General features: G+C 36.8%; 3 protein-coding genes across 3 annotated transcripts; 1 reads left to right on the plus strand and 2 right to left on the minus strand.

Annotated features, from left to right (window-relative positions):
• Positions 1-2679: 2679 nt before the first annotated feature.
• CBG22332 lies at positions 2680-6286 on the plus strand (the record flags this gene model as incomplete). The annotated part of the gene is made up of 7 exons (XM_002647127.1): positions 2680-2936; positions 3245-3366; positions 3527-3611; positions 4632-4859; positions 5713-5868; positions 5917-6123; positions 6214-6286. The coding sequence occupies 7 exons, from the start codon at positions 2680-2682 to the stop codon at positions 6284-6286; spliced, it is 1128 nt and encodes a 375-aa protein (XP_002647173.1).
• Positions 6287-7945: 1659 nt separating this feature from the next.
• CBG22333 lies at positions 7946-8534 on the minus strand (the record flags this gene model as incomplete). The annotated part of the gene is made up of 2 exons (XM_002647128.2): positions 7946-8140; positions 8271-8534. 2 exons carry the CDS (start codon positions 8532-8534, stop codon positions 7946-7948), a joined length of 459 nt encoding a protein of 152 aa, XP_002647174.2.
• Positions 8535-9265: 731 nt separating this feature from the next.
• On the minus strand, positions 9266-10750 carry CBG22334 (the record flags this gene model as incomplete). Its single annotated transcript, XM_045244936.1, has 2 exons — positions 9266-9277; positions 10487-10750. The coding sequence occupies 2 exons, from the start codon at positions 10748-10750 to the stop codon at positions 9266-9268; spliced, it is 276 nt and encodes a 91-aa protein (XP_045097548.1).
• Between the last annotated feature and the right edge of the window lie 872 nt (positions 10751-11622).

The following is an 11622-nucleotide window of genomic DNA, read 5'->3' on the forward strand; positions in this document are numbered from 1 at the left end:
ATTCAAGAAAATTAACAAAAAAACCTTGTGTTCATGCATCAAAATCTTCAAGTCTCGCCTGTGTCGAATCGATCTTTTTCTTTGAGAATCAATCTCCTATAATGCTCGAGCAAGATTCACACTTCAAAAATTTGACGGCGTTCTCTGCGCCGGTCGCATGATGAACAAAAACCACTCGCATGTATCCCTGTTTATCAGTGCATTTTTTCTGAAAAAGAACTAATTTTTTCAACAAAAAAAAATTTCAACAAGCATAAAAACCGCCGAATCCTTCCCTTTTGTTCTTTATCACTAATTCACAATCGGTTTTGTTGGGATCAATGAACCATTGAGGCATCTGAATTGTGTCTGAAATTGAATAACGGTTATAACAAATGAATAAATCGGCTTAAACCGACCATCACTGGCGTTCGAAATGTTCATGTCGCCACAGATCGATGGAAAAATCGAGAAAACTCTCGAAAAATGCGTGATTTGCTGAAAAAGAGCGAGAAAAAACAAAAAATTAAAAAAAAATACGCAACTTGTCGTAAAATATGCGACTTGCTGACCGTAGTCACATTTGCGAGGACGGCTTCGGCCGGCCGAGGCCTCGCGAGGCTTTTTCTCAATGGAGCGCGCCGAGGCCTTTTTTCTTCAGCCGAGGCTTTTTCGAGGCCGGCCGAGGCCCGGCCGCCGTTTTGGACAGCCCTGTTTCAAATAGTAAGTGTTTTACCTTCAAACGAAAAAAAAACAAAAATGTTGAATTTGAAACATGAAAAATTGTTCAATTTCAAAGTTGGAAGAGAGTGGAATTCGCCAAACTCAAAAAATCCCGTCTTTGAAACATAAAATTGGTTTAAATTATCAGCTTATATAAATTCAATAATTATAAATTAGAGATTTCGAGAAAATAAGCGGAAAGCATTGCGAAAAACCGAACTTTCAAAACTTCCAAAATAAGTGAAACTTACGAAACTGCAAAAAATCAGATTTCTGAAAGTTCAAATTATCGAATATTTTGAATTTCTGAACATTTAGTGATAAAATTTCATAATATCCGTGAAAAAAGGTTCGGAAAAATTTAAGGTTCGGAAAAATAAAAAAACAAAAAATGTACATCTGGCTCGGACCTACCAAGTACGGTCCAAACGGTGGGATAATGATTAGATTTAATTTAAAATAGTTTTTACTTGCTATCGTTTGAAAACATATTAGGTTGGCAGCAAGTAACTGTCCCTTGTTTTATTTGGGAATAATACAAAAGCAGGATTAATCCAAGATGAGCAGTATGCACCGTCGCGGTCCACGACATGTTGGCAATGTTCAGATAACTTGTGGATACAATACCTTCAAAATCCAGCTAGCCACGAATCAAAGTATTCATTTTTCCAGTTTTTCACATAAATGGTGCAAATTTTCGTATTCTCCAGATGAGGTTGTATCTCTCCGAATATCCAATAATCTGATAGAGCTCAGTCGGGACTATAAGTAGGTGAGGGAGATCGGTCCCACTGAAGCTTCTCAGGTCTGACTTGACTGCAGGTAAAAAATGAAAAAACCTCATGTTCACGGAAAGTCACGCCGTACCTGAGCCGCTTTGGCTGGACGGTTCTCCTTTACCCCCGTTAAAGACTTGATTCAGCTCTATCAGATCATTGGTTATTCAAAAGTATACGACGTCATCTGGAGCTTAAGGATTTTAACACAATTGATGCCTAAAAAAATGAACTGGAGGGATACTTTGACTTGCCACTAGCTGGCTTTTGGAGGGATGGTACCCACAAGTTACCTGAACATTGCCAACATGTTGTGGATCACGACGGCGCATATTGCTAATTCTGGATTATTCCTGTGTTTGTGTTAATTACTAATAAAAAAATGGACAGTTACTTTCCTGCCAACCTAATAGTTTTTTTTGAATGGATTACTGTAGTTCTTTCCAATGTTCAGATTACTGTAGTTCTTTCCAATGTTGAAAATCAAAATTTTGACTTTATTACTGAAAATTTTGGGTAAACGTTTGATTATGAGAATTATGAAACAGCTGCCGGAACTTCAATTCAGTTCATATTATCTTGCGGAAACCTAATAGTTTGTACTTGCTGGAAATTTTGATTTTTGTTCTAATTTCGACAAAAATGACTGAAAATCTGTCGTCGTGTACAATTTTAACATTATTTCCAAAAAGATACATATAACATCAACTCCGAAAAACAAGTTTGAATATTTTTGTAGTGAACAATAGGCTTGAAGTGGAGTTCTACAGAGAACGTGTCTTAATTTTTTTCTGTTGGTCTTTAGGAAACTAAAACTGGAAGAAAACCCCAGAAATGAAGTTTAATCATTGAGAAATAACTCAAAAACTGTGAGAAGTCTTAAATTTGAAACATAAAATATTGAAAAATCTTCCTTCAATTATTAAATTTTTGAGAATCATAATTTATTAGTCTAATTTTAAGTCTAATCAGCTGTAAAGATAATAGTGTCAAAAAAGGTCGCTTTTAAAAATTGCTCGAAACTGTAAAAAAATTCACGTGAAATTCATTTTTTGTCTCTTCTCCTAATTTCTATCTTCGTAGATTCTTCTTTTTTTTTGAATTCAAACGCCTTGCCAACTATTTTCAAAAGACTTCCAACCAATTAAAAATCGTTCTCAATTCGTCAAATCGAGACACTTTTCGAAGACATTCCAATAAAATGACCGATTTCGAATCTCAAAATCTTCATGCCGCCGCTTCTTTGGACAATTTGAGTCTCAAAAATTGGACGCTTCCCTCGGCTCCAACTCCTCAGGATTCTTCAGAACCTGAATCCAAAAAATGTCGTGTGGGGTCCGATGAAACGTCTTCTGGAGAAGGAGGAATCATTTCAATCATCCCCGGATTCATAAGAGACGTTTGTAAAAATCCAAAGAGTGCAGAGCTCCGAGTCGCCTATGATGCTCCAACCTTGCAGTGAGTGTAGTGATAATGGGGTTACTGTAGATTTTCAATTCTAAAAAAATAATGCTGTTATCCATAGAAATTGATGTTTTTTTCCTAGTTTGTCAATCGCGTTTTTTACTATTACTTTAGTCGATTTTTCCATTTTTTGTTGAGAAATTATCCTGGAATTTTTCCATTTTTTTGCAGTTTCAGCATATTTGTTTGTTTTCTGATTTTTCCGTTTTTTTAGTGCAAGAAAGGTGGAGATTTCAAAAATAAATAAGCTTGTTTCAAAATTAAATTGTTATGTTGGATTACTGTAGCTCACTAATATTCAGATGCACCTACACCTACGCTATCTCTTGGGAGGAAGATGGAGATTCGGATTGTGATTCCAAGTTTTCGAAAATTCGCGAAGCTTCTCAGCTGGCTCGAAAGATCTCTTCTAGTCTTTCTTTGGGTGAGGAAAACTTTTTTGAAAAAAATTGAATTTTTAAAGTTCATGATATAACAACTAGTTTAAATTTAATCGGCTAACATAATTTGAGTTTTGGGAACCGAGAATTTTTCGGAAATTTTTTTAGCAATTTCATAAAAATCATAACAATTCGAAAATCCAGGCGGTCCACCGACACCTGTCACGGCCAGATGTGATGGTCCGTGCAAAAAGGAGTTCCAGTCAAACTTGTTGAGTACCATTGGGAGGTAAGATCAGACGGAAATTTGAAAATTCACATTTTGAAAAAATAATTGAAAATTTTGGGTGAATGTTCAATTATTGTAGTTTTGAAACAGTTGCCAAAATGGAGTTCTGGTTGAATTTCGAAAAACATCATTCAAAATTAAGTCAACTTTTTGAAACAACAAAATATTTTTTTTGGAATTCGAAAAAAAAATCGAGGTTTTTCGAAATATGGAATTTTACGAATATTCAAATATGGAAAGTTCTCGAAACTCCAAAACTTGAGATCTTGGACACATTTATTGCAAAAAAAAAAAGAATTTGCGAAAATCTACAGGAATTGGATTCAGTTGACGGCCACGGATTAGATATTTTTGGATTTTCTTCACTATTAAAACTACCTGAAACAGCGAAGAAATTTCCTAAAATTTCGAAATTCGCGAAAATCAAAATTTTGAAAAATTGTTTTTTCAAAAGTTGGAGTTTCTCAAAATTTCAAACATCGGAATGATTCCGCTTTTTCATTTACGACCAAAGGAATTTTTCGAAAATTTGAAAAATACCGGAACATATATAACTGGAAAATTACAAGAATCTGAAAAATGGAAATTTTACAAAATTTTATCCAAAGTTCCGAAATTATGAGAAAAGTACCGGAAAAATGGAAGTTTCTGAAAATTGCAAAACTGGAATTTTGAAAGATTAATAAAATTGAATCCAGTTCATTTTCAATGTGATTAACTACTGAAAGCCTCATAAAATCAACGTCGCTTTCTGAAACAGAAAGAAACTTCATGAAATTTCAAAAATCGAAATTTTCTGAAATAAAAAACAATTGGATTGAAATCTCAAAAAGTGGACAATTACAAAGTTTCTGAAAAATTAAAAGTCTTTGATGTTTCATTGAAAAATTAGGATTTTCTCGGGACTTCAAAATCGAAAATAAATCTTCCGAGTTTCAAACGAAAATTTGATTTTTGAAGATTCCAAAACAAATATTTTCCCTAAATTCAAAAAATAAACCAAAATTCAAAAATTTTCAGATGCGATCATTACCTGTGCAACGCTTGCTATGGAATCGTCAAAAATTCGGATGGAACAAATGGCTGCAGTTCTTTGAACTGTTTCTGGAAAGGAACATCTCGTGAGGAGAGTAAGAAGAACTATGAGAAGGATGTTTGTCGAAAGCAACGGACCAAAGCAACCGAGATGAATTCGTTGGGCATCGACGTGAAGCCAGCGTCGGCGGCTAGCTCGCGGTTGACACTGACGTAAGAGAAATCAGATTAAAACATTTGTGCTAAAATTTCACAGTTTCAACATTTTGATATTACTAATTTGAAACAGAATCTCAGTTGATGAATTTTGGTAGCATTCTAATTTTAAGTTTCTTACCGTATTCCTTCTTATAGATATCCATTCAAAACTGGCTCTTTGAGCTTACTTATCTTAATTGCTATGAGAGATATCAAACATTTGTCAACTGATAAAATGTTAAGCATATTATCGCTAACATTTTTATAGTTTACAGATTTTTTATATTTCTTTTTTTTGCTTTGGGCTAGACTTGGGCATGACTACGGTATGGTGTGAGCAAAGTGCCCTGGTTTTGGGCTTTTTGCCCACCACGTGGGCGCCCTTGCCCCCACCACGGCGGGCCACTTTCAAGGCAGCCCACTTTCACGGCAAATTGGACGAAATTCCCTGAGTAGAATCTACTGAATTTATTAACAAGATTAAAACGTTGAAATTACGAATAAATTACAAACTTCCATTTTGAATGGCATATGTCGAACTTTAACTAAACTTTCACGGTTTCAGAATTTTGATAAACCAAGTTATTTAAAAAGTAGACTATTCGTTGTGCGGAACGTATCAATATTTATGTGATACTTTTAATGGAAACTGAAATACAGTATTTCCTCTAAAAAAACACTACAAAATTGCCTGCTTCAACAGTTTTATGTATTTATGAATGAGTCCATTTCTCCACTGGGGATGGTATATGTCGCCTTTGTGATAAATTTTCAATGTTTCAGTATGTAGATATTACAAATCTAAAAAAACATTTATTATTGATTCAGCACCCATGTAAAAAAAATTATTCTTCAAAAATTATTCCAGTCCCTCAGTCTCCGCACCCACTTCATCTAACTCTGCAACATCTGATGCTGGTACTCTTACCATTGTCCCATCCGTCAAGTCCCGCCCAAATCCGAAAACTCCAATCCGTCTCCGCTTGATTATTGTGGAACCATCCGAGCAATATGGAATGACTCAGTGAGCGGTTTTTTGCAAATTTCAAATTCAATTTCGACCCCTTTTCAGCACCTACTGTAACCTGAAAGCTCTTTCATGCATCAAACTGATCACGGCGATTGAGACAATGTTGGTTCGAAAACAAAGAAGCACGGAGGAGTATATTCCGAAAGCGAGCCTCTACTATGGATTGTTGAAAGAGGATGTGACCATGGGAATGCGAAGAATCAAAACGGCCAGTTATTCGGGATTGACGATTGGCGATATTCCGAAATTGTGGGTTTCAATTATTATTTGTAAGCAAATTATATTTTTTTTAAACACAAAAAAACTTTTTGGAGATTTTGAAACATTGAAAATTTTCAGAGGTCATCGTCTTGTCTTGATTATGGATATGGGTGAATATGTGCCAAAGGGAACCAAGATTTATTTGGAATAGATAAGAAGCGGCAGAAAGGATATTTTCTTTAGTGAATGCCGTTTTTGAATAAAGATTTTTGAGACGAACACGGTTTACATCAACAATATCATATCAGATAATCATTATCTTGTTCTCTCTCTCTCTCTCTCTCAGTCAGTTTGTTCGCACACGTTTAAAAAATTGAAATACAGTATATATTTACGTGTCCCTTTGAGTAAGACAGAAGACCGAATCCACGAATAATAAAAGATATAGGTTAAATTGCGCCGAAGGCGCCCCAGCCAGCTGTTTGAAGCGCCGGAGGCGCGGCAAACAGGCTGTTTTAGCATTATTTTCGGGAATGGGAGGCTTTGATGACCGTTGCAAGTTTGTATCGTATAGTTGCCTGGTGCATCTACCCTCCAACTCCTTCTAAAGGTTCCCTCTACCCACGCAACGACACTCCGCTATCCCCCTCGGCGCGCGCACAGTTTGAATTTAGTTTTGAGTGATTGCGAGCTTGGATTTGGCTCGTGGTTGTTTTAGGCACTCTTTTAAGGATTTCAAGTGAGTTTGCTTGAATTTTAAGCTTTTATTTGTTGTTTCTTTCTAACTTGTTCATAAAAAGCCGATTTTGTTACATTTCTTGTTGATTTTCTTCTATTTTATCACAGGAACCTGATATCCCGGACATACCGCGGGCAATTGTATTCAAGTTAGTGAGATACTACTGGCAAACCTAAGGTAAAAACTTACCGTTTCAGTTTGCTCATATCACGCAGACGACTGAACAAATTTTCATGTCTTCTCTTTACCTCGGCACAATTTTGACCACACTTTTTGGACGCGTCATGAGAGGGATCAAAAGTACACAAGAGTGTTTTTTTATTCTAGTTCATTTGGTTTAGATGCGCTTCTAATAGAAGAGCCCTCCATTAAGTAAAATTTTTCATTTTTTTTTCCATTTTCCGACGTTTTTTCAAACATTTTTGTTCTGATTTTTTAACTTCAAATTTCCCAGTTTATAAGATCAGAATTTGTCTTGTTATTTGGTTGAAAACAAAAAATAGTTATCTTCAATTTTTAACTGTTTTTCAAGTTGTTGACTATTTGAAGCAGGTATAATTATCATGAACAATTGTATTTATTTTTGTGAATAATCTGTTTCATTAACCTTATATGAGCTAATATAACAAACGCAATTTTATTTCAATAAATTCACTTTTTTATTATAATGTTTAAAGTTCCAGCATATCCTTCAGATCATGAGCATGCATTCCGGCTACCAAAGAAGATCCACCATCGGCCACAATCGATTGTCCGATGATATAGGATGCACGTTTGCGATCAGCCAGGAATACGATCAGTTCTGCGATATCCTCTGGTTGTCCACACACTCCAGCAGGAATACACTCTTTTCGGGAAGCCATAAAAGCTTCGGCCTAAAATAAAATGATTTTCTTCAGAACTGAAAACTTCCATTCCTTGTTCTGAACTGGATTCGGAAGTCCCATTGCATTCAAGAATCCAGTGGAAACGACTCCAGGATTGACTGCATTGACACGGACTCCATATTGGATTAAATCTATGGCCACGCAACGAGTATATTGGTCCAATGCTGCTTTGGCAGATGCGTAGTATGGAGCCATTGGTAACTGAAAGACGCATAACTCGGTGCAAATGGAATTTCGGAACGATTCATACCGCTTGCGGCCCTGAGGCAATACTAGACACATTAACAATTTCTCCCTTTGTCTTTATCAAATGCTCCTTGGTCTTCTTGATCATTTCAACAACAGCTTGGAAGTTCAATTGGAATGTTTTATGATACAAATCCATGGATTGATCGGTGAACATGGTACCATCGACGATATTAGCACCAGCGTTGTTGACCTGGGAAGTTAAGTTTTTTTTTGAGTTTGGAAGACTTTGGCTAACAGAGAGGTTGTTGACTAGTTTTGGAGATACAAGAACAGGAAGCGCTGGGCCAGCTGCTGTCGTCTGTCTTGACTCAATAACTTACCAACACATCAATCTTTCCAAACTTTTCCAGAGTCGATCGAATAATCCTATCCTGTCCTTGAGTATCAGTCACATCGGCCACCACAACATTCACATTTTGTCCTCCAGCTTTCAAAATCTTCTGTCTGGTGACTTCCAACCTTTCAGCATCTCGTCCAGTGATTGTCACTTGGGCGCCGTGTCTGGCAAAAAGCACAGCGGTAGCTCTTCCAATACCGTTAGAGGATCCAGTAATGATTACAGATTTTCCAGAGAACCGAGTCATTGTTGGAAAGCTAGGAAAACGAAGAATAGGGGAACAGAAATGCTTCAAAATCCTCAGAATGATATTTTTAGTGACAACCTTGATGCCTTTCATACTCCCAGAAAATCTATCTACTGAGAAGCCAAAGTCTATTATTCGGCAGAAAAAGTTGTGGTCGAAGTGTGCCGTGGTAAAAAGAAGACACAAAACTTCTTTATCCGTCTGCGCCTCCTATTTTTCCTCTTTTGTTTTTTGAAGGTAGAGAAATGTGGGACTTTTTCTGTTCATTTTTCACTGGTTCAACTGCCTCATTTCCTACAAACTTTGCCCTTTGAAATATTAACATCTTCCAACCAAAATCTGAGAATGATAAAATAGAGCCACAAAATGAGAGATACAGACGTCTGAACAAGTTTTGTGTTTTCTTTCCATCACAGCACAATTTTGACCACAACTTTTTAGGCTCATAAAGAGAGGGACCAAAAGAACAATTTCAAGTTTGTTTCCGTTGTAAATTTGTTGGTTTAAACTTGCTGAATATTACGAAATCCTTTCCCACAGGCATTTGTATTTTATGAATGCAAAGTTTTCATTCTAGGTCTCTTTGACACCAAAGTTATCGGAAACTTGACAACCGAACTCCAGACTCCAGAAAATGGGGTCAAAATAGCTTGAAACCAACTGAAAAATACTTTTTTGTACATCTTGATGGCCGCTACTGTAATTGTGGGACATTTCTAATGCCTTATTTTCTAATTCAAAATCTAGAAATTTGAAGGTAGAGCACAATTGTTTTAAAACATAATGTTGTTTAGCTATGGTATTCAAAAGTAGAATAAGCAATCAACATTTTTATTTGAAACACATTATTTAAATTCGATATTCAAAGTTCCAACATATCCTTCGGATCATGAGCATGCATTCCGGCTACCAAGGAAGATCCTCCATCAGCCACAATCGATTGCCCGATGATGTAGGATGCACGTTTACGATCAGCCAGGAACACGATCAATTCTGCGATATCCTCTGGTTTTCCCAGTGCTCCAGCAGGAATACACTCTTTTCGAGAGGCCAGGAAGGAACTGGCCTGAAAAAAATTTTATTAACTTTTTAAATTTTATTTGGAATGAATAATATTGTTCTGGAATTTGATATTGCCAATATTCGAACGTCTTCAAAAGTTACTCAAAAACTTAAATTTTCATTTCGAAACAGTATTTTTTTTCTTACCTTCTCCTGTATTGGCTCCGGCAGTCCCATTGCACCCATGAATCCAGTGGAAACCACACCAGGACTGACTGAGTTGACGCGCACTCCATATTGAATCAAATCGATGGCCACGCAACGAGTGTATTGATCCAAAGCGGCTTTGGCAGCGGCGTAGTATGGAGCCATGGGAAACTGGAAGTAAAATCCGCATAACTCACATGTCATTTTGATCTTGAAATTTATGTTTCATACAAAAAGAAAGGGGTACTAAAGGAAAGGTCTCTGAGTCCTCAGAAAGGTCTCAGAAGGACGGGTATCTAGGGGGGGGGGGTACTTCAATTAGAGGGGCCTACAATTTCAGGGGCCCTTCTAATACAGGTTTTACGGTAACTCGGTTCAAATGGAATTTCGAACGATACATACCGCCTGTGGTCCTGCAGCAAGTGCCGAAACATTAACAATTTCTCCCTTTGTCTTCACCAAATGCTCCTTGGTCTTCTTAATCATCTCGACGACTGATTGGAAGTTCAATTGGAATGTTTTATGGTACAAATCCATGGATTGATCGGTGAACATGGTACCGTCGACGATATTGGCGCCAGCGTTGTTGACCTGGAAGAATTAGCACGACTTTTGAATTTGGAAGACTTTGGCTAAGACCATTCTTTGATTTTTCAAGAACATTTTGAACGTTTCAGATTGCCTATGTCAGTTCTTCTTCAGCTAGATGGAAGCATTACGTGTCTTTGTCAACCACAACTCACCAAAACATCAATCTTTCCGAACTTTTCCAGAGTCGAATGAATAATCCTATCCTGTCCTTGAGGATCAGTCACATCGGCCACCACAACATTCACATTTTGTCCTCCAGCTTTCAGAACCTTCTGTCTAGTGACTTCCAACCTATATGCATCTCGTCCAGTAATTGTCACTTGGGCTCCGTATCTGGCAAAGAGCACTGCGGTGGCTCTTCCGATACCATTAGAGGATCCGGTGATGATCACACTCTTTCCAGAGAATCGAGTCATTCTGGAAGTGTTAATTCTATCAGTAAATGAACAATGTAAAGCTAAAGATCCTAAGAAATCCATGTTAAAGTGTAAATGTTACTGTCTTTTATACCCAGAAAAGTTATGGTCTGCGAACCCTCATCTTTGAAGAATTGTGGTCAGTATTGTGCTTCGGGTTAAGCATAGTGTGTGTTAGAGGAAAGACACAAAAATCTGTTCAGTTGTCTGCGTCTCCTATTTTGTGTTTCTCTCGACTGAGAAAGCACGGAATGAGAAGAAACGCATAGTAGACAACTATTACTGATTCAGGTTTCTTATATTCCTAAATTCAGACTCTGGAAGTTTTGATATTGTTGTGAAACAGAGAGCATCAGAAGAACAGAAATAAGGAGTTTCATGGCTGGCTTGGTGGTATGTATTGCAATTTGGGTATTTTAATAGTACTAATTGAATTGCGTCGAATTTGTATAGACTTATTGAATTTGAAAAGTCCATTTGTTGTTCATTTAATAGTTATATTCAAATGTAAGGAAGCAGTGATAATATCATTATCAATTGAAAAGCACATACTGCATTTTTTTGATTCTTGTCAAATGATCCTATGTTCAATGGCCCAGCTGGTTAGTTTTTGTTTATGAGCAAGCTAATTTATTTTTGAGTCTTTCTTGAGGAGCGGACCAAATAACATTGGTAGTGCAACACTGCCGGTTAAGCTCCGTTGTTGCAAAATTAGCGGTCTATCGATAGCTTACATGCTACGTTCCCTACTAATTTTTTGATCACGCTTTTATGGTTCTTTTATTGGAAGTGCGTTGTGTTGGTTTGAAGCTTGTGAAAATTTAGCTCAAGACATTTTTAGTATCCATACAGTTTTACCATGCCATCTAGGA

Source organism: Caenorhabditis briggsae (assembly GCF_000004555.2).
Source record: "Caenorhabditis briggsae complete genome, chrIV, whole genome shotgun sequence".
In the NCBI taxonomy this organism is placed as follows: domain Eukaryota; kingdom Metazoa; phylum Nematoda; class Chromadorea; order Rhabditida; family Rhabditidae; genus Caenorhabditis; species Caenorhabditis briggsae.